This window comes from Leptopilina heterotoma, unplaced genomic scaffold, assembly GCF_015476425.1.
Source record: "Leptopilina heterotoma isolate Lh14 unplaced genomic scaffold, ASM1547642v1 Lhet_409, whole genome shotgun sequence".
In the NCBI taxonomy this organism is placed as follows: Eukaryota; Metazoa; Arthropoda; class Insecta; order Hymenoptera; family Figitidae; genus Leptopilina; species Leptopilina heterotoma.
This window is the reverse complement of record NW_025111070.1, coordinates 825838-850272: the sequence shown is the minus strand read 5'-3', so window position 1 is coordinate 850272 and position 24435 is coordinate 825838. Positions and strand designations below refer to the sequence as shown.

Sequence of the window (24435 nt, the reverse complement as noted above, 5' to 3'; positions counted from 1 at the left end):
CTTAGAATTGGCAGATTCACCTCCAATGTCGTCAACAGCAGGATGCCAAAATAATTCAGTGGAAGTTAAACTTGGTAAATATAATAATAATTATAAACAGGCAATGATTATAAAAATAATACATCCGTAAAATTATTCATTCAATTTACTTGAATTATAAAATTTTAAAATTAAATTAATTTTAACAGTCTAAAAATTTACATTTCCGTTAGATATTATATTAAACAGACTCACAAGTTTACATGTGGCTGTAAAAGAAATGAGGAAAGAGCAGCGCATTCAGGGAAACAAAATCGATAATTTATATAACAAATTATGCATTCCATTGCCGGAAACAAGCCGTGTCCAATTTTTTGTAGACAACAAATTGGAACTGCCAATGAAAGATGCAAAAACTTTTGATGACTTAGAAGCTAAATTAGGAAAAGTTGATTTTATGCGAAATTTCGTAAGTATTCTACAGATCTTAATAAATAAAAAAAGCTTATAAATTTACTAAAATTTTTCGTTTTTGTTTCCTATAAAATTGCTAAATTTTATAGTACAATTTTTATTAATATACAATAAAATTAATAACATCCTCAATGACAAACATTGTTTTTCTAGTCAGGTACCGTGACAATTTATTTCGACCCAAATCTTAATGTCAGAAAAAGCATTACAAATTTATTAAAAAAGCTGCTATCGAAGGAACTTGCACTTCAGTTTGTGACATCAAAACCGACTGAGGGAAAAAGGGTTTTCAAGGACACTAATTTATGCAAGACTCTTTTTTGTAGGAAAAATTGTAATTTATTAAATTTAATTTAGCATAATTTTATAAATTGTATATTTTTTTAGCTGCAATTGCTTCCAGCCACAAGGAAGGGAAAGAAAATAAAGATGCCGTCACATTAAAATCTTTTTTGAAAGAATTAAGTGCTGTTTTCCCAAATGCAAAAGATTGGGATGGGGGACGCAGTAATCGAAAAAGAAAGAACATTTTAAGAGAAACAGAAGGTGAAAGAAAAGAAGACGATGAAGAAAATAAAAATTCACTGGAAGACAATTAAAAAATACTCAATTCTTTTAATATTAAACATTTATTAGTAAATAATAATTAATCCATTTTTATAGTTTAAATAAGTTATCAATTGTTCAATTAGATTTGTTATTAAAATATTAAATTAATAAATTATTTTATTTAAAAATGTTGTGATTATTGTGTTTACAATATTTGAAAATTTATTAGTATAATTTATAACAAAATTTATAAAAATTTGTTATTCTTCATCAATTATTAAATCAAATATATCTTTTATAAAACTTTATGAGTAAACAAAAATTAAATAAACAGTTTTTATAGAAATTTGAATGATTTTTCATAATCAAAAAGCATATTATTTATTATTTATTATTATTATTATTATTTATTTTTATTATTTATTTTAGAGTAATATATTTCAAAAACTACTTTACGAGCAAACAAAAATTGATTAAACAGTTTTTATAAAAATTGTAATTATGTTGCATAATCAAAAAAGCAGATAATTTTTGTATTTTTATTTTTAAAGTAATATATTTCGAAAACTACTTTATGAGCAAACAAAAGTTGATTAAACAGTTTTTATAAAAATTGTGATTAAGTTTCATAATCAAAAAAGCAGATTATTTTTGTATTTTTATTTTTAAAGTAATATATTTCGAAAACTACTTTATGAGCAAACAAAAGTTGATTAAACAGTTTTTATAAAAATTGTAATTAAGTTTCACAATCAAAAAAGCAGATTATTTTTTATTATTATTTTTAGAGTAATATATTTCAAAAACTACTTTATGAGCAAACAAAAATTGATTAAACAGTTTTTATAAAAATTGTAATTATGTTTCATAATCAAAAAAGCAGATAATTTTTGTATTTTTATTTTTAAAGTAATATATTTCGAAAACTACTTTATGAGCAAACAAAAGTTGATTAAACAGTTTTTATAAAAATTGTAATTAAGTTTCATAATCAAAAAAGCAGATTATTTTTGTATTTTTATTTTTAAAGTAATATATTTCGAAAACTACTTTATGAGCAAACAAAAGTTGATTAAACAGTTTTTATAAAAATTGTAATTATGTTTCACAATCAAAAAAGCAGATTATTTTTTATTATTATTTTTAGAGTAATATATTTCAAAAACTACGCACATTATTTATAAATAATAATAAAATTTACAATAATAAATAAATAATATTATTTAGAAGCAAATAACCTTAAATTATTAAACAGAAATAATCAGTTTTTTTCTCGTTAGGTTCTCGTAGGGTCCTCGAGACATTTCCTTGTAAGACATTTCTGACAAAATCCGAGCGTCACAAAAAGTCCCGGGGCCCAACCAGTTCCCTACATTTTTCCTTATCAGACTCAGATAGGTAAAAGGGAAATTTTGCAAGGCTCCTATGAGAATCCTACTGCAATTTCTACATGGGTTTTGAATTTTAATATTAATTTTATAAAATTTTAAATATCTCGGAAAAATTGTTTGTGGATTTTTATAAAATTCACACATTTTTCAGGAAAAATATGTAATTTTAAATAAAAATAAAGTTAATAAAAAAATTAATTTTTAAATAAAAAATTTTAGGTACATCTCCGACTGCTACTTTTGAAAAAATTGATTTTCAATTGATTTTCTTCATATTTTGAGAAAATGTTTCTTTGTAAATATTTAAATGTGGTAAATATTTCAAAACTCTTTCCCATGTCAAAAAACGAAATATTGTGGTTGCCATTTTTTATTTTTAACATAATCGCATGTAAAAGTTAAAGTTTGAACTTGAATATCTCAAAATTTAGCATCGCAAAGGGTTTTGAAATTTCTACCACATTTAAAGGACACCCGAAGAGATATTTTCTCAAAATTTAAAGAAATTCTATGGAAAAACAATTTTTTCGAGAGTAGCAGCCGGAGAATTCGAATTTTTTTTAAGCATCGACAAAGATTTTCTATAGTAAAAAGCACAGAAAATTACTGTTAAGTCTTAAAAATTTCCAAAATTGATGAAGAAATTGTCGTTTATCATCAATTTTTCAAAAATTTAGGAACAGTTTGTACTACAAGCTGACAGTATTTACTAAACAAGAATCAAACAATACTTTTCCGAAGTTTTTCAACGTGATAATTCCGAATCCAGCATCATAATAGACCCTGCACGTCAGGTTTTCGAGGTATTTTAACTTAAAAGTACAAAAGACCAGTTTTTTAACATCAAAAGATAATTGTTTTGCCAAAAGTTCAATATTAGATCTAAAGACGCTACTTTTCTTCTTTAAAATGCATTTTGAAAATTTAAAATATTTTCATTTTCCTCTGAGTAATCGTTCATTCTGTTTACTGAGTTTAGCAAATTCTATTAAAACTAAGTAAAAATAGACAAAAATTCGATAATAAAGAAGAATATTACTACAAACCAGGATATAAATTTCAAATACTTCTGCGTATTTTCGGTACAACTGAATGCGAATACGATGTCAGATTTACCAAATCATCTGCCATATACAATCCGCTATTTCGAATTTTGGAAATCTGACATACAATTCGTATCCTGTTATCCCGAAAAACTGCAGAACCATTTAAAATTTAGATGTTTGTAGTTAAATTCTTATATATTATCGAAGTTTTGTTTATTTCTACTCAATTTTTGTAGAATTTGCCCAACTCACTAACAAATGAAGACTTTTTAAATATCCGAAATGAAAAAATCGAGAACTAAGTTTATTAAAAATTTCATATCCCGATTTTTTTTGGTCTTAAAATTGTTGTATGGCTTTACTGAAACGATACCAAAAATAATTGGATGGGCAAGAACTGTTGGGTTTTTATTCGAAGCTCACCTTGTTGCTGCAGCTAATCTTTTTTTACAAAAACTTTAATATCCCTGGAACCAGATGAGTCTTCATCAATTTTGTTTTATTAAATTAAATGTAAATTCATAAGGATTCCAAATATGTTATTAACATTTTTCTCAGAGAGGAGTAAATAATCAAAAAATTTTTTAAAAAAATGTTTTAAACTTTTTTATTAACATTATTTTTATTTTAATGTAAACATTTTTACCTAAAAAATGTGTGAACTTCATAAAAATCCATAAACAATAGTATAAGATATTCAAAACTTTATGAAATTAATATTAAAATTCAAAATGTCAATAAAATCTCTTTTTCTATAATTTATATTGAAAGTTGATCCCTTTTGTGTATTTTTTACTTAAAACATAACAAACATAACCTATAAAAATTTGCTTCTTAGGTCGCTTTCTTCTTTCTTCACCGACACACACACTACACCCAAATAGGTGAAGAAATAATTTAAAAGAAAAGCTTTTTTGGCAAGCGAATGTTTTATTCTCCATTGGATATTAATAAAATTTTACAATCGAAATATTCTTTCCATTATATCGGCAGGTGCAAAGATATATTGAATTTATATATACAAATAACGATGAAATTTTATCAGATATATCGTTCTTTATAAAGTTAATAATTTAACTTAAACACATAACAATAATAATTCATTATTGTTAAAAGCAATTAGGAATTTATTTTTAATATTGCATAATAGTGACCCAAAGTCTGTACTTTTTTGTTATATTAACTATTGTCTAAAATTACAATTAAGAAAACAATGCGCTTATAAAAGAACATAGTAAATAATATAACATTATTTAATTATTAATATACAATTATAATATACTATATGATTAAATATTATAATTGAAAATATAATTATTAATAAAATACACTTATTAGTAAAGGATAATTGATATTAAAATATTATTATTAAAATATAATTGTTATGAAAATATAATTATTAATGAAATATAATAATTGTTAGTTAAATATATTTGTAATTAAATGAAATATTTTTTGTAATCATCACTTGACTTTACGCTCACTTGAAAATCGTGCGAGACAATCGAGGGACAATAAAAACATTAGATAGCCCCCAAGAAAAACAACCATCATGCAATATTCACGAGCGTTAATTAATTGAACGCGATTTATCGAAGCGATATTTCGACGCAGAATATGCCGCGCACGCTTCGTCCCATAGAATAACGGACCTTTTATTACCGCAATATATTTAGGTTAATAAATGTCATTGTTAAAAATATAGTTCAAGTTTAACTTTGAAAATTATTTTAAAAACAGGAACAGTTGTGAAGAGAGACAGAGAGAGAGAGAGAGAGAGAGAGAGAGAGAGAGAGAGAGAGGGGGGGGAAGAAGAGGGAAATTTATTAGACTCTTATTCCAAAAATTCATTAAATGAATTTGCATTCGATTGAATTTCATATATAGTTGAATTTATTAAATAAATGGAATTTAATGTCGCAAAATTTTTATTTAAATTCCAATTTTTAATTAACAGAATATGAAAGTTATACAAATTTTTTAACGAACTTTTCTTGTAGGTACAAATATTTCCAGTTAACAAAAAAAAGTTTATATATGAAGAGATTAATTAATAAATTGTTATTGCTACAAGTGTATAATTTATTATTTGTGAATAATTATTAATTATTTTACAGTAAGTAATTGTAATTATAATAGTGATTATAAATAATAGAGCTTATAATTATTTACGCAACTAATACAATAATTATCCAAACGAAAAAGTACAACTAGCAGAGTACTGTCTGTCAGTGCTGTTAGACAGCGCTAGCGCAGTACTGGTCCAGTCTTTGCTAAGAATGTTGTCACAATAAATACCGTATTGTTATTTATGGTTATAAATTAATAATTATAAATAATTTAACAACAAAAAAGTTAATAATATTAAGGCGTACTTGCGTTTGCGAAGACAAAAAAATAGGTCTCACTTTACTGTTTTTTCTTCACAGTCATTTTATTTAAAAGATTAAAAACATTTTTGGCATCTTAAAATACAGCATTAAAACTTAAACTTGCGGTGCCTTCCATAGAGCTGCTCCTGACAGTCTAATAAATAATAATAAATAAAATAAAAACGAATAATCTAATAAATAAAGAAAACAAAATTTATTTCTTAGTATACATTAATACCTAGTGGACGTATATGATGAAATTAAAAAAAATTTAAAAAAACGAAAATGGCGTCCATTTAAAGTCAATGTTTACAGAATCAAAATAATCATTTTTCAAACGAATTCTCTACGAATCGTAAATAACAGTTGAAAAACGAAACAATTTTTTCTTTTTGTATTGTGTGTTTATTTACTCTCCTTGCAATAGGCAGGGTTCGAGACTCCCAAGTACATACACAAGTCAACTTATTCTAAATACAAAAATTCTTAAACTATAACACCGCTCATATATCCCACATCAACAAAACTTAACCTAAACGCACTTAACCTATTCGCATCTCACTCATCCTCTCAAAAATTTCCCAGTGCCAGGGCTTCCGTTTCCAGTTCCCTTTGTCCATACTGACTGATTCCCTATTATCGTCTCACCCCTTTAAATTTCTTAACTCCTTAACCTCAATCTTCATTCTCCAACCATTCCTTCTCACAATTTCCTCCTAACCTTCCACTACCATAATCCCAACAAACTTACAATCAAACTATCCTTCTTCATTTCTCTCCATTCACCCGATCATTCATTCCAACCTCAAACACTTGTCCATTACATTCTTTCACGCACCATTTTACCCCATTCTTACCTCTCTTCCATTCCTTATTTCAATCCAAGCCTTCTCCCCCAGCAACCATCTTATTCTCCTCTCCCTCCACGTTCTGTCCTCATCAATTCTCTCAACACATCCTTTCAACCTCATCACCTCTTCTTTCTCCTCCTCACTTCCCAGTTCTACTATCCATTCTACTATCTGATGGTAGATGACATTAGTGAATGTCACTGTAACTGTAGGTAAATATATTTAACACGACGTGAAAATCTAACCCATATTAATAACGCACATACTCAAGCTAAGACACGACGATTAGTTACGGAAAACCGAAAAATCACACGATTCGTTAGAAATATACAGCTGAATCGTCTTTATATAATAAACGAGTGAAAAAACCTAAGTGCGAAATACCGAGACTGCAAAAACAGCCCATCATTGGCCGCGGTTAACCTCCCAAGAGTCGGACCAGTACTGTCTGCCAAGATTCGGCACCAACTTTGCCAATACTTGACCATTATTGGGCCGTTTTTAATTTCACACTTGGGAATATGTATCTTCGAGAAAGAGCATTTTTTTAAATAACTTTCTAAACAAATTATGTAAGTAAGTAAAAGTTGTAAAAAAAATTATGTTACATTTAGGAACAGTTCTTGAATTTAATTTGGAGTGAGGAGATATACACTACCGTCGGGAATTATCGGTACGGCTGCACACGCATAGCCCAAAAACATATTAATCTTTAAATCACGATTTTTTTGTAAATACAAATGTCAGAAAATTAACAAATATACCATTCGAAAGATTATTAAATTCTACGATTAATGATACATAACTGAAAAATTTAATAATTTATACAAAGATTGCAGCAATCGACAAATTTGACAAAAAAATTTTTAAAATAAAATTTTTTTGAAAATTTTTACAACTCCTGCACATTTTTTAAAAATTGTAGAAAAAATTTGAAACTTACATAAGTGTGATCATTCAAGTCGATTAGCGAGATATAATTATAAACGTCGAGCATTTTTAGCCAAAAATCGTTCAAAATCGACTAATTCAATACATTTTAAAAAAACATGCTCGGACGTTTATAATGATATCTCACGAACCGAATAAGATATTTAAACTCTTTTGGTCTTAAATTAAAGATAAGACTTGAGTGATCACATTTATGTAAGTTTCAAATTTTTTCTACAGTTTTTAAAAAATGTGCAAGGGTTGAAAAAATTTCCAAAGAAATTTTATTTTTTAATTTTTTTTGTCAAATTTGTCGATTGCTGGAATCTTTGTATAAATTATTAAAATTTTCAGTTATGTATCATTAATCGAAGAATTTAATAATCTTTCGAATGGTATATATTTGTTAATTTTCTGACATTTGTATTTACAAAAAAATCGTGATTTACAAATTGGTATGTTTTTTGGCCGTGCGCGTATAGCCGTACCGACAATTTCCTGCGGTAGTGTACACGTTTATTAATAAAAGACTTTTTTCTTTCATACATGTGCCAATTTCATATATCTCAAATCATGATTCTTTACTCTCCTGGATAGCAGTGCCTCTAACGAGGGAAAAGGATTCTTAATATCGTCTGCTACTGTCAGATTCGCGATGTGTTTACAGAAATTGAATATTTTTAAAGTTGAAAAGTTTTTCAGTGTTTACATAAATTATTTATGTATTTTCATACATCGTAACAACACTGAGAAAAATGGATAGTTAGAATTTGATGGTTAAAAAAAAGATTGTATGTGGTACCATCATTATATTACTGGGTACAATCTACTATCCACTTTTTACAATCTAAGATATTACCCGAGAACATATACATATATGCTAACTTTCTAATTGTAGTCACTACTATCAAGTATTGTCGAAGTTTAACGTGAGCGCATGCGCTGAATATGAAAACACGTTTCAATGCAATTGAAAAAATTCGCGAGTGTTTTTAAATTCATCTAAAATGAACAATTTTACAAAAATATTCCATAGTGTTCTGGAATATGGAATCTTTGATTCCAACTTTTGTCAGTTAGTTAATTATTTTTGTTATAGTTAATCAAAGACGATAAAATTTATACATATTTATAACCTCAAAATTTTAAAGGATTGTAATCTAGACAGCTGTTCGTATACGTAGCATTAAAGATGGTCACTGTTTAGAGCAATTGCACATTTAATAATTCGGGAAAGTAAAACTCACACATTTTACAAGAAAAATAATAGTTTATTAATTGTTCACTGATTTTCGTTGATTGTAACAATTTTGAGTTGAAAAGTGTTTAGCGGCAAGTGAGAATAATTATTACAAAAAATGACCAATAATTAAGCAAGTTTTTTTTATAAAGAATATTGTTAGAATTGAGAACTTTACTCTAGAAGGTTCGTAAGAGAACCTTGCAAATAGCGGTTACACTCGAGGTTGCCTGCAAGGGTGAAAATGACTCTGGTCTTACAAACGCGATTTTAACTCTCTAGAGTGAAAGGCATTGTTTCGTATCAAAGGTGAAAAAGGCTCTTTAATTGTAACTCTTGAATTAGATATTAAGAAAAATGTAGCTACACTTTAATCGCTCTTAAGAATGAAAAGATAAAGTGTTTACGGAAAGGGACGCTACCGATTTTCAGTACGAAATCTTAGAAAACGACTTTTCGATAAGAAAGGCGGAAAAAGACTGATTCAATGGAAAGAGTCCTTTTCTCAAGAGACGCCAAAAGGTTGCAAAAAAGGGGGGAAAGGAAAAGAGTATGTACATTTCAAAAAATGTTAAGATCAATGTTTGCTAAAAATGTTCCATAACTTGCTTATAAGTCCAGATGTAGTTACCTAGGACCTAAGCAGGCAATGCCATAAAAGTGTAGACTCGCCCCTAAGATCAGAAATTATGTTTGTGAAGGAAACATAATTTTCTACAAAATTCTCAGATTCAAAACTATTTCAATTTTAATTTGTAGTGAATAATTTTACATACTCTTAACAGTCACCCTAACCATAATTATGTTACCCACTACTATGAATTTCTCTCCGTGAAATAATTAGTGTTTAGGTATATTTAAATATAGGAAGGAACACAAAATTCAGCAAATATATAATATAAATAATATAAAAATTTCCGAGTAGTCGAGTTTGTCTTTGACATTGGTTGGAAAAATTGAAGGGACAGCTCCTACTTTTAAAAGATCTCTTTTCATTTAATGTTTTTTGCCGTTTATTACATTTTTTTAAATTTTTCAATTTTACTCTCTTTAAAATGCAACTCGCAAATGACATGACTCCTCAGCAATTCTTTCTTATTTTTTGTTAGAACAATTTTCTTTCAATATTCATAACTATTTTCCTAATTAATAACAGCAAGAAATATTACAATTTAAAGTTATTAGTCAAATATTTAAAAGAACAAACCCTTGGTTTAAAGAAAGACAATTTATGTCCTTCATATCTTTAATTAAAAGAGAAGTGCATTTGTCCACTATTTAAAATTACAAAAATTTACTGCTGTAGGTTATGTTATTCGTTCTTGTTTACAACCGAAGTACTCTTTTTATCCGCAAAGGGCGTGATGTCCGGGAAAGTCAGACGAGAAACATGATATGGTCATGACCGTTGAGTCTTCTTATACTACTATATGTATGTTACGTTAGAGTGTCTGTTATATATTCTATCTATATGTGGAAAAAAGGTTAGAATTACCATATTATTTCACAGCCAAAAACTGGCATCTTATTCTTTTCTAAAGAAAAATAAGACTATTTCTAATGCAGATAGTAATTTTTGTACACCGAAGATTGTTTATTATATACTGTTTGATAATAGGGACGAAATTATGAAAGCGTTTCATTACTGGAACATTTACCTTACTGTATTTGAAGGTGCAAAAAACGTTTTTAATCTTTCAAGTAAAATGACTGTGAAAAGGTGAGGTGTAACAAAACCGATTTCTCCCCTACTAAAAATAAACGACCGTAATTACGGGCGCAAATATGACCGTAAAAACGACCCTAAATACGGGCATAAATACAAGCCTCAGTAGGGTGGTGTAATTAAAACAATAAATACAGCCGTATTTATGCCCGTATTTAGGGTCGTATATGAATACTATTTTTTTCCATATACATTAACAGGAGCGTTACTGGTAGTCTATTTTAGACTACCAGTTTTTTATTTTTTAGCATTGGTAGTCTATTTTATACTTGAAGTAAGTATATATATACACTGTAAAAAATTAAGGGAGTTAACGGACTCGGGAGTTGGGAGTGAAATTTTTCGAGTTAAAAATCAACTCCAAAAGAAAGTTAATTTCTAACTCCCTTCATTCAAAACCCGCGCGAGTTATTTTTTCCTTGGGGAGTTAGCATTTGGGTGTGAAATTTTAACTCTCTTTATTTAACTCCCCTGGCATTAACTCCCCAATGGGTGCGACTTTTATAGAATCCCCTGGGGAGTTAAAATTTAACTCCCTTTTTTTACAGTGTAGTTACAGTTTATTAACACATTTTTGCAGTATATAATACAGAAAAATAAAAGTCCAAAGTGAAGAACATGTTTTTTCTCTTTTCAAAATTAAAAAAAATAAGACGAAAAAAATTTTTGTGATTAAAAATAAGGATAAGGAGGTAAGTTTTTAAAAATTGTGTAAAATACTACTTTTTAATGATATAAAATAATTTTTTTGTCCTACCTGCATGGAAAGTATGTCATTTCGAGCACTTAGAGCGGGCGCAAAGTGACTCATTACAACCCAGGGGTAGGGGAAGCGGGCATTAAAATGTGATATTTTCGAGTTTCTTTTTATGTTGACTATAAAAATGCAAACATTTTCAACTTGTTTTATTTTTTCTAGAAAAATGTGCAATTTTTTTTCGATTTTCTCTAAAAAAAATTAAGACACTTTTGGTTTTGTTCACATTTAGGTTATAAAAATTGGCAATTACTATATTTCCAGAATACATTGTTTTCTTATTTCTATATTAAAACTTGTATCATTATAGACTTCAAAGAGTTAACATTTATAGAGAGTTTAATTTTTAACTAATATGAGCGTTTAATCGTTCGTGCCCTCAATGACATACTTTCCGTGCAGTTAGGACAAAAAATTATGTTAGCATCATGGGCGCAAAGGTGATTACGACGATGGCGAAATTTCGGGACCTCGGGGACACTTTCGCTCCCTCGGCTTCGCCTCGGGCGCGAAATTGTGTCCCCTCGGTCCCTTCCTTTCGCCATCGTCGCAATCACCTATTTTGCGCCCTTGATACGAAAATAACTATTCTTTTTCTTGTAAAGAAATTTAAATAACTTTCTAGAATCATTTAAAAAATGCTTGATCTCGTCCTTGAGTTTGCCTTGTTTTATTAAAAAATTAATATAATTTCAGGAATACTTTACATGGTTTAATATTTTTTTAATAAATCTTAAACAAGTACCCAGTTTTTTATTATACAAAAGTTTATGTTGCTTAAACAGAAAAAGAAAATTTTTGATTTCAGTTCAAAATTAGATGGTGGGGCGAAAAGGTAAATGTATTTTTACATGTTGTTAAATTTCTTTTGTTTTTGATTTTTTGGGCTTATTTGTTTAAAAATGACTTATTTGACATTAGGGAAGTACTCTGTCAAAAAACAAGACCGTTCACGTAAAATAAACCAAAATTTTTTTTTTTTGAAAAATTTTTTTTTTAACTTTATAACTGTTCTAAAGCTTTTGTGCAATAAACACAGATCTTTTATTAACTAAATAACTTGTTTATGAATACTTTAACTTATCTACTACTTAACACCTATCAGAAAATAGTTTTAGTAGGCTAGAAATAGAATTCAACATTTCGCCCCAGCATGAAGCGAAAAGTAAAAAAAAACAAAATTTTCAAGAAAGGACAAAACATGTATTGTATGAGAAAATATCAGGAACTTTTTTATTGAAAGTTGTAGGGGACAAGTTGCCCTACAATATTGATATATAAATATTTGCATCTAAGCGGATTATATTGTCTAAAAAAAATCATTTATGCAAAATTTAACTTTTCGCCCCAGTTTCCCCTACATTTTTACCCTACGAGGGTAAAATTTGTTGCGTGTTATTTTAACACAAATTCAGGTTAAAACAACACTTTTCATTTCCTGTGTAGCACTAACATGTAGTATTTACACAATTTTCGCAGATAGTGTACAATTAATTAAAATTGATTTAATAAATGGTAATAAATCATTTATCAGAGATCAAAATAAGTGAAACAATTTCAAAAAAAATTTTATTATTAAAGTAATTTGGTGTTGAAGTTCTGGATCATTTTATTTTCATGTTATTATTACTTTGAAACAAATAATGATAATAAAGTAATTTCTTTTAAATAAAGCTTAATGTCTATACCTACTTTAATGATAAATAAAAAGATTGTTAAAAAATTAAAATCTAAAATTGTTATTAACAATTCTTATAAACAATTGCAAATTCAAGAATGTTCTGAATATTTTGGGAAAATTAAATTACCATGTATTGATGTGCAAAACTCTAAGTACACAGGCCTGCATCATTTCGGGATAATGAAAGCGACAAAGTGTTTCCGAAGGCAAATTTTGCCCTGGACACGAATCTAAAGTCCAAAATGCTCCATCACGTCAAGTTTTTGAAAAAAATGGGGTTGAAACCCCTAAAAACAGCGTTTTTGGCACTTTTTGAAAAATTGTGGAAGAAAAACCTGACGTGATAAAAATTTCGCTATTATCAGAAATTAAAGCTTAATTCATGCCCTTTCAAATGAGCCCTCAGCCGATTAATATCCTTCAACCCTTAAAGCAGGGGGTGTGTTTTTGTCCAGGGGTGCAAAAACTTTAAAATACATATACAAAGAAAATTATTTAAGGGTTTTTAGGGGTAGCCGTGTACTTAAACCTATAGCTTCAAAATTTTTCTCAATTCACAACCCCTAAAAAATCCCTTAAATAATTTTTTTTGTATATGTATTTTAAAGTTTTTGCACCCCTGGACAAAAACACACCCCCTGCTTTAAGGGTTGAAGGATATTAATCGGCTGAGGGCTCATTTGAAAAAGCATGAATTAAGCTTTAATTTCTGATAATAGCGAAATTTTTATCACGTCAGGATTTTGCCCCACAATTTTTCAAAAAGTGCCAAAAACGCTGTTTTTAGGGGTTTCAACCCCATTTTTTTCAAAAACTTGACGTGATAAAAAAATTTTCGCCTGTATTTTGGCAGAAAAATCTACACAATTTCTATAATATAGAAGGTTACTGATTTTTCTTTCTTTAAATGAATCCTTGGAGTTTTGCCATAATTTTTCAAGTGTCCGGTTTCATTTATTTTGGCCATAATATAAGTAAAAATATAATAAACTGATGGAAAATATCTGTAGCGTTTTTACTTTGTAATTTCCATATTACGAACACAATTAGTTTTGTAGTATATATATATATATATATATATATATATATATATATATATATATATATATATATATAAATATTATTTCAATATTAAACATAAGAAAAACTCTAATAAAAATATAATATACACTACCAGTTAAAATTTAGAGACCATACCCATTTTCAGGAGAATGAAAAACATTTTAAAATGTATCACGTACGGAAACTAAAATTTTTGTATCTTTTAAGTTTTAAAAGATGTTTAAATTTTGAATTGATCAAGATCTTTTAGAAGTCATTTGATTAATATTTTATTTAGACATTTTTAAAAAATGATAATTTTCAATGTTTTACAAAAATTTTAATAACTTCTAAAATACTGAATGCTTTTTAATGATGTTATGCTTATTTTAAAGGTGATTTTCTCCAGAATGAGAATTTTTTATAGGCATTAACGTGTAATTTTTTTTAGAAAATTCAATTTGTCAAACTTACATTTAAAAAATTAAAAAACTTTTAAACAATCTTATTAACAGAGAAATAATTTTTAAAATATAAACATATGTTTTTATTTAATTAAGATTTAATTTAAGGTTATATTAAGGTTTTTGTTGTGGGAAAGGAGCAGAAGTGGGCGCGCAACGCGCGTCCTTTTGGTTCTAGTGTAGTCTTAATACAATAAATCGTGAAAAGCTGCATTTTGGACATTTCAGAAATAGCGGTCCTAAGTTGGCCACCCCCTGGTCCTAAGTTGGCCACCACTTTTTTTCGCTTGAGTATAAGGAAGAAATGCATATTCTTTTCAATTACGCAGAAATTTTACAAATTTGATACATTTAGGAGAATAAAAACGCATTATTTAACTATTTTTGTTTAGAAAATGAAGCAATATTTTATTTCATTTATTTACAGTGGTGGATGGCTGTAGAGACAGGCGTTTTTGTACTTCATTTTTTCTAATGTTTTTTAAACCATTTTTTTTTTGTTTTTTGTCTTTGTTTAATTCCTACGTTACACTTTTACGGTCTTTCTCGTGATAAAAAACACAAAAAAGAAATAAAACATAAATAAAAACAAACAAAAACAATAGGTGGCCAACTTAGGACCACTGTAGATTTTTACAAGTTTCAAATTATTACGCTAATAAAAAAAATTTATTTAAAAAATCAACAGAACCTCTTATTACAACATTAAATAAAGGAACTAGCGCACACACTTCTTTAGAAATTTTTAATTATTTATCTCTTGTAGCTGCTCTCGAAAAAACAAGAAAAATCAAATTTTTTTGGTCAAAAACAATATTATTGTCCTCACAATGCGTAGAAGAATCTTAGATTATAATTAGGTCCATAAATTATATCATGGTTTATCAATATATCATACCACAAAATTATAGATTCGTCCAGTATACCATCTCTGAGAAATGCAGGGTGGCCAACTTAGGCCCACGGCTAACTTAGGACCACTCTCCCCTATATATATATATAACTTTATTTTACTCACAGCCACAAAAATACATATAATATAATTTTTGTAAAGAAATGAGAATTTTTACAAGTTTTACATTTATTTTAAAAATTTTCACAATATACTAGATTTTGACAGGTTAATTTACGAAACAATCGAAGTTTTTGTTAAGAAACGAAGTTAAAAAACAAAGTTGATCAACCGACGCGACGCGAATCACAACACCGCACGTAAATACTGTTGTCAAGAAGGTTAGGTATACAGAGATGGGAAGTTACGTGTTACTTGAAATATTAATAATAAATATAACAAACAAAATTTAATTAATTTTTTTGTTTTGAAAAAAGTGTTTAAATTACGAAAGATTTCGACTATATCAGCAATTAGTGACATCTATTAGATTTTAGAGTCAGGTGTTAGTCTTAAGATAATTATTCCGATATGGGTGTCAATAAATAATTATATTTTTAAATTTAATTTTTTGATCTAAAAAAAAAGCTGCGTGAACGACTGCACTGTGCAACTGTATGGACTCGAACGCCAGTTAATAGCTGCTTATCGCGGGACTAACGCCTAAAAGTGTTTAAACTTGTTAAATACATCTAATTGAAAAATATAGTATTAAATTTATTATTAATATGTCAAGTAACACGTAACTTGCCATCTCTGTATACCTAACCTTCTTGACAACAGTGTTTACGTGCGGTGTTGTGATTCGCGTCGCGTCGATTGATCAACTTTGTTTTTTTAACTTCGTATTCTTAACAAAAACTTCGATTGTTTCGTAAATCATGAATTTATTTTTTTACAGCTACTAACCTGTCAAAATCTAGTATATTGTGAAAATAAATGTAAAACTTGTAAAAATTCTCATTTCTTTACAAAAATTGTATTATATGTATTTTTGTGTCTGTGAGTAAAATAAAGTGATATATATATACGTGTGACACGGACAGTTAAAAGGGACCTACGCAAATAAAAAAACGGGGTTCAAAATAGTCCACAGCCTACAAATCCTAATGGATTTTAGAAATCTTTTTTTAAACACTCAGCACTAAATTTCGAAGAGATCTCTCGAGGCTAATTAATTTTGCTCAAAACTCACCACTTGGGGGTTTTTTGGGTCGCTGATTGCGAATCCGGTGTTACCTTTCAAAAAATCAAAATAGCGGATCCAAAATGGCGGATGACTTATTTAAAAATCTAATTAAATTTACTCAAAACTCACCACTCAGGGGTGTTTTGGGTCGCCGATTACGAATCTGGTTTATTTTCTAAAAATTCGAAATGACGGATCCAAAATGGTGGACAACTTTTTAAATAATGGAATTAATTCGCTCCAAACTCACCACTGAGGGATTTTTTGGGACGTTATTACAAATTCGAAATTGATAGAAAGATATATAGTAAATCTACCAATAGAGACAAAACAGAACGAAACTAACAAAACAGCGAAAAGAACAAAACAGAAGGAAAGGAACAAAACAGAACGGGCAAAACAAAATTTATAATTTAAGCAATAAATACAATGTTAGAAGGTATTAAATTGTCAGTAAGGGTTTTCTTAATCTAATTCAAGGAGTTTTAAAGCTTCGGGGTCAAGGATGGAAATTTCACTTTTTTCCCACTGATGTCTTAAGTGCTCTAAAAGCATGTCAGACGAGATGAGGAGTTTATGAATCAAATCTTGATTTGTAGCTATTCGATTACATTTTCTGGTATTATACTCTTGAAATCTCTTAAAGTCTTTATTACGGGCTTCTTGTGCCTCTTCTGATAATTCTCCGATTGGGAGGACAGCCATTTCGATAATTTCAGCACCATACAATAGGATCTTGTGCACAGATGATGGCATATAATACCAGGAGTACAATTGCACATACAAGTTTGCAGTCTGTCCAGTATAAAATTGAAACTGCATTGTATTGACTTTTCTGCTCGAAGACATAACTTGTCAAATAATACCAAATCGTTTGATTAATTCGACATTTACTCCCGTAATCTCTGATGTGAATTGAGGATCTCTGAAGAATCTTCGTGCAGTATTTCCACTGTTAGAATTCCCTGCTCCAGACTGAGGGATATCGATTAATAATCCCGTTCTTTTTCGAAATTCACTCTGGATTCTGGTTTTTGCCTCTTTAGCAGCATCTTTTTTGTTTTTAGGTATTCTCCTTTGACAAAATTCTAATCGAAAAACTATGTGTTTAATACAATTCATGAAGCATATCCATGCATGAAGAGTGGACAAACCAAACTGAAAATTTTCAGTATTAAATGATTCTTCATCGACTTTTTCTAAATTATTCATTTCAGATGGATTCGCCCTACACACATAACAAGTCGCTGCAGATGGTGTTTCGGTAAGAGCTTGACACACTTTTCCATCTACCATTGTTAAAGTCAATACATGATTCACTTTGCATTGTAATGTATCTACATACATTTTTGTCGGTAATAAATTATTTATTTGTTCTTGAATTCGATTAATTTCGAAACGAGTTCTTTTTGCAGATTCTTGCTTAAAACAGAATGTTAGTGGAATACAAAATTTTACCGAAGCAGGGTGTGGATTCTTCCAAATGACAGAGGATTCCGATTCTAACATCAATGGAACCATTGACACTGAGAAAATGCTTTCGTCAGATTTTGTGTCTTCAGGAAGCACTTGTTTATGAGCACTGAAACCAGATGCCCCATCGCATCCATATTTTAATGTTATTTTCATATCAGAAGCATTCTCTTGCACTATTTTTGCTCTCACATTAGGTATTTGTAGTAAACGATGAAGTGTATGATTTATTGTTTCTTGTAATGAAAGAGTTACGCAACATTCAGTAATTTCAATATTGGGCGGATAACATCTTTTTTTAGCATCTGATAAATTTTTGTAGTGAGGAAGCAATTTTGCATTTCTTTCATTGAGCTGTGAACGAATTAGTTGATACTGATGGTTAGACAATTTAGCATCTTCAATCAGAGCTAGAGTTTCGTCATCTGTAAATGGAATTAATTCTTTATTTTGTGAAATTTCTGACATTTCTTCAAAATCAACTGATAAAAGTTTACTTATTGCGTTTGCTAATTTTATTTTTCCGCTAGTTCTCAAATTAGTCAGAAAAGCAGCTTCGATTTCAACTGCCGAAAATTGCTCATGAATAGTTTGTACTCTCCTTCTTTTCGTCGATTTAGAGCATTCACTGTAATTTTCTATAGACTTTCTACCTGATCTTATTTCAGTGAAGTCAATAGAAACTTCCAAATCTAACCATTTCTTATTTTTGTTTTCAAAAATGTCTTTTTTATAAAAAGATTCTTTCCACTTCTTTTCGACAGTGGGAAGAAAGTAATGAGATATATTTGCTTAAACTTGATGCATTTTGTCAAGATCGAGATTATATGTTTTAATAATGAATGTTGACAAAACTTGTAGTTTAGATTCGCTTTCGTCATTACTAATTAATATTGTATATAAATCTTTGTTTGAAACTCGAAGAGTTCATTTCTCTTTTTAAATTTAAAAAATGAAAAGATGAGTAATATTACTTACAAACAATGAAAAAAGGAAAAGAAAAGTCCTCAACTAATTATAATGTACTTTTAATATTAAAAATACGTTTATATTGATTGTTAAAATAAATTACATCGAACTATAAATAAAACGCACTTACCTGCAAGTATTTCAGAAAAATCTGTAAAATTTTCATACAGAAAAACAGGAACTTATTTATTTTAAGTTTCACAACTCTTGCTTAAAAGGAAAACAGCCATCTGTCATAAGATATCATTTGTTTTTAACGAAAAAATTTTAAAAAACACATGAAATTGTTTTTAACATGAAAACAAAGGAAATCTTTCTCATGATAGATTGCTATTTTCCTTCGAAACATGAGTAAAGCTGAGTAATATATTAATAAATATTAAAAGTATATTATAATTAGTTAAGGATTTTTTCTTTTGCATTTTTTATTTATTTTATTGATTATGAATGATATCGTTCTTTTTTCATTTGTTAAGCCTGAAATAAAAATGAATTATTTTTGAATTCCAAACAAAGGTTTATGTACAATATTAATTAGAAATGAGAAAAACAAATACAAATTACAAGTTTTGTCAACTTACATTAGTAAAACATATAATCTTGAACTTGACAAAATTCATTATGTTACTGCAAATATTTCGCACTACTTTTTCCAAATTTTTAAAAATAAGTAGATAAAATCATTTCATAAAGAATATATTTTTGTAAATCAAAATAAGGAATTGATAGATTCGGAAGTTTCTATACATTTCACTTTAATTACATCAGGTAGGAAATGTATAGAAAATTGTATTAAATTTTTTAAATGGATATAAGCAAGGAAAGTACAAGCAATATATGAAAAAGGTTCTGAAATTTAAATTCAAGTTGTTTTCTGACTAATTTGAGAACTAGTGTAGAATAGTACATCTCCACACTTAAACATTTTTTTTATGTCAGAAAGTCTAAAATATTACATACTTTTTAATAACACCGGATTCGCAATCAGCGACTCAAAAAACCCCCGAGTGGTGAGTTTTGAGCAAAATTAATTAGATTTTTAAATAAGTCATCCACCATTTTGGATCCGCCATTTTGATTTTTTAAAAAGTAACACCGGATTCGCAATCAGCGACCCAAATCACCCCTAAGAGGTAAGTTATAAGCAAATTAATTCGATTTTTTTAATAAGTCGTCTACCATTTTGGATCCGCCATTTTGAATTTTTAAAAACTAACATCGAAATCGTAATAAGCGACCCCGAAAACCCACGGGTGGAGAATTTCGATCAAATTAATTCGATTTTTAAATAAGTTGTCCGCCATTTTGTATCCGCCATTTCGAATTTTTTATATTTAACATTGAATGCGTAATAAGCGACCGGGAGAATCCCCGAGTGATGAGTTTTGGGCGACTAAATACTTTTATGGATTATTTATGAAACTTTAGTCTCAAAAGACTAAAAGAAAATGTGTCTTTTTATTATTTAAAACAAGATTGTTTAAATAATTTCCAAAAATTTTAAAATCCGCCTCGAGAGATCTCTTTGAAATTTAGTGCTGAGTGTTTAAAAAAAATATTTCTAAAATCCATTAAGATTTGTAGGCTGTAGACTATTTTGAACCCCGTTTTTTTATTTTGCCCCACTACGGTCCGAAAGAATCGATTTTCATTTTTTTATTGATTCTTATTGTAAATAGGCCGCTCTTTCTAACGCATTAAACCGCAGCTTTCTAGCTGCTTTAGTTCTTTCACAATTTCACTTCAAAGTTAGGTACTTTGACAAAAAAATACAGCAAAATCAAATTTGACAAACTTTTCTGCAATTAATCAAATTCACTTGAAACTTGTTACTCGGGGGTTTTCGGGGTCGTTGATTACAAATCCGTTGTTAGTTTTTAAAAATTTTAAATGGCGGATCAAATATTTAGCGGAAATATTTATTTAGCGGATGACTTTTTTAAAAATTGATCGGATTCGCTTGAAAATCGTTACTCAGGGGTTTTTGGGGTTGCTGATTACGAATCCGTTGTTAGTTTTTGAAAATTCAAAATGGCGGATCAAATATGGTGGATGACTTTTTTAAAAAATGATCGGATTCGCTTGAAAATCGTTACTCGGGGGTTTTCGGGGTCGCTGATTACGAATCCGTTGTTAGTTTTTAAAAATTCAAAATGGCGGATCAAATATGGCGGATGACTTTTTTAAAAATTGATCGGATTCGCTTGAAAATCGTTACTCGAGGGTTTTTAGCGTCGATGATTACAAATATGATGATAGTTTTTAAAAATTCAAAATGGCGGATCCAATATGGCGGACGAGTTATTTACAAATTATAGGGATTTGCTTTTCAGAATTTTTAAATGTATGGTTTTAATACAAATATGTATATGGTCTTTTAAATGAGCAAACAGAATATTCATAACTTTATTTATTTTACAAATTTACTTTAATGAAGAACACAATAAATAAAAAGACGTGAGACAAAGAAAAACACGATAAAGAACTTAAGATTAAGCATTTAAAAGATTATAAACTTAAAAAATTCACAAATTTAGAATGTTTATAAACTTTGTTCTTTAAAATTAATTCTGCTTCTTTAATATTTTTTTCGTGGATTTAATTTTTATATCTGATATATCAGTTTTTCTATGCTTTGCCACGGTAACCAAACTCTTTTCTTTTATTTACGCGCAGTAAACATAAGCTAATACTTTAGTTCTGACACTAATGACAAAATGTTAACTTTGTCCCACCACTGATGGTGTTTGTTACATAATAAATTAATAAATGCATCCTTTAAAGCTACTGCATTAAGAAAAATGCTTGGAATAAAATAACTACAAGAACAAAATAACTATGACATTGGTAAGAACAATTAAACACATCATTAATACAAATAAATACTAATTTACATAGAGATCCAGAAACCCATCTGTTTCCTAATCATCGACCCCAAAGTACCCCTAAAGTATAAATTAATATGAGAATCCAAACATTTTTTTAAACTACGTCCACTATATTGAATCCGACATTTTGAATTTCGGAAAAAGAACATCGGATTCTTAATCATAGTGACCTCGTTTTCGGTGTCAACGAAATTTTTTAGTTTTACACGAATTCGAACAAATTTTAAATTTTGTCCTCCATATTGGAACCAACATTTTGAATTTTGAAAAACGAACATCGGAATAAATCCGATCAGCGACCCCAAAAACCCCCGAGTAACGATTTTCAAGCAAATCCGATCAATTTTTAAAAAAGTCATCCGCCATATTGGATCCACCATTTTGAATTTTTAAAAACTAACATCGGATTCGTAATCAGCGATCCCAAAAACCCCCGAGTAACGGTTTTTAAGAGAATCCGATCAATTTTTAAAAAAGTCATCCGCCATATTGGATCCGCCATTTTGAATTTTTAAAAACTAACATCGGATTTATAATCAGCGACCCTAAAAACCTCCGAGTAACGATTTTCAAGCAAATCCGATCATTTTTTAAAAAAGTCATCCGCCATATTGGATCCGCTATTTTGAATTTTTAAAAACTAACATCGGATTTGTAATGAGCGATCCCAATAACTCCCGAGTAACGATTTTCAAGCAAATCCGATCAATTTTTAAAAAAGTCATCCGCCATATTGGATCCGCCATTTTGAATTTTCAAAAACTAACATCGGATTCGTAATCAGCGACCCCAATAACCTCCGAGTAACGAGTTTCATTTCATTAAAACGTTCACAAGTATCAAAATCAACTTGCTAAACTTCAAGTCGTTTTTCTCGAAATTTTTTTTTCGGATCGTAGGTCCCTCTTAACTGTCCGTGTCATATATATATATATATATATATATATATTTGTTTTGTTATATTTTTTTCTGTTAATAAATAATAATTATAATTATAGTATAACTATAATTCTAATAAAACATCATCTTTATACGAATGTTAAATAATATTATCCTCATTCCTAACATATCCTCAAATTTTTTTTCTGCATTTTGCATTTCTTTTATTTGAACGCTTTAAAATTTCAAATTATTTAAGAATAAATTATATTTTAATACTTATCTGCAAAAATGTATTATTTTAGAATTTCCGAGCCGAGCCGAAATTTTTACGAGCCAAGCCGAGCCCAAGCCGGCTCGATGTATCGAGTACTCGAAATTTTCGAGTACTCGAAAAATTCGAGTACTCGGGTTAATTTGAGTACTCGAGTGAAATTGAGTACTCGAATGCACTCGAGTACTCGAAACGGTCGAGTACTTGAAAAAATTCGAGTGCTCGAAATTATTTGAGCTTTTTACACAGCTCGCCTCGAACTCGGCTCAAGCTCGAACTGATTAGGCTCGGCTTGGCTCGGCTCGAAAACTAAAAGCTCGGAAAAGCTTGATCGAGCCTTGAGCTTCGAGCTTTTTGCACATCTCTAATTGTTTTACATTATGGCTTTAAAAGTATTTAGAATTTTACAAATTTTCGTGTCAATCACTTTCATATTTTCGAAAGGAAAAAAAATATTAATAAAAACATTTTTCGAGTTGCTCTTTCATACACAAAAGTCAAAAATAATTTCTATTTATAGGTTTTTTGGTTATTATTGAGCTTGTTGCTCATTTTTAATTTAGTTTTCGGTTTTATTTGATTTATATTGATCTCATAAATTTTCTTACTCTAATTACTCCTTAATTATTTACAAATTCTCAGACAAAATTTTATTATTCTTAAACTATCAAATATATTATATAATATTATTTTTAGCTTTTATAAAGCTCAAATTGTTATTATAGATCGTAATTAAATATAAAAGATTGGTTTAAAATATCTAATTGGTGTTAAAAAAAACGAAATATGTCATTACCTAATTCCAAAAATAAATTAAGGTATTAAAACGAGTGTTTTATTCGTTTCTATTAGTAAGATGTCTTTACTAACTAATTAAATTTACTTTACTAACTAAACTAAGCATTAAAAATTAACTTTTTTCATTAAAATCACAAAATTTGCAACTGTTACAACTAACGTCGACATGTGTTACAACTCACCTATTGGTACTAGGTGAGTTGTAACACTAGGAACTGTTTTGGATTTTGCAATTTTTTCGTAAACCCTTACAACTTTTTACATTTTTCATTTTTTAATCACATACTACACAAAACTACCCATCCAAAAATACAAAGTTCATAAAAATAAGACAATTTTTGTCTGAGTTATACTGGATAACGTAAAAATCGTTTCAACTCACCTCGGTCTCCCCTACGCCTTAATAAATAGTTATTATTTATAAAATATTCCTCTTCTTAATTAAATCATATTAATTAATTAATTTAATTTAAAAATTAAATAATAGGGCAATTACAGTAATTGCGTATTAGATTTTCAAATTTTAGTACTTAATGATTGGAATTTAGAAATAACGGAACTATGAAAATAAA

The 24435-nt window shown here is 28.7% G+C and overlaps 1 protein-coding gene across 1 annotated transcript; it reads left to right on the top strand.

The window, feature by feature from the left end:
* Window positions 1-379: 379 nt before the first annotated feature.
* On the top strand, window positions 380-5459 carry LOC122506342. Its single transcript, XM_043618457.1, has 4 exons — window positions 380-448; window positions 607-775; window positions 841-999; window positions 5440-5459. Exons 1-4 carry the CDS (start codon window positions 380-382, stop codon window positions 5457-5459), a joined length of 417 nt encoding a protein of 138 aa, XP_043474392.1.
* Window positions 5460-24435: the final 18976 nt, after the last annotated feature.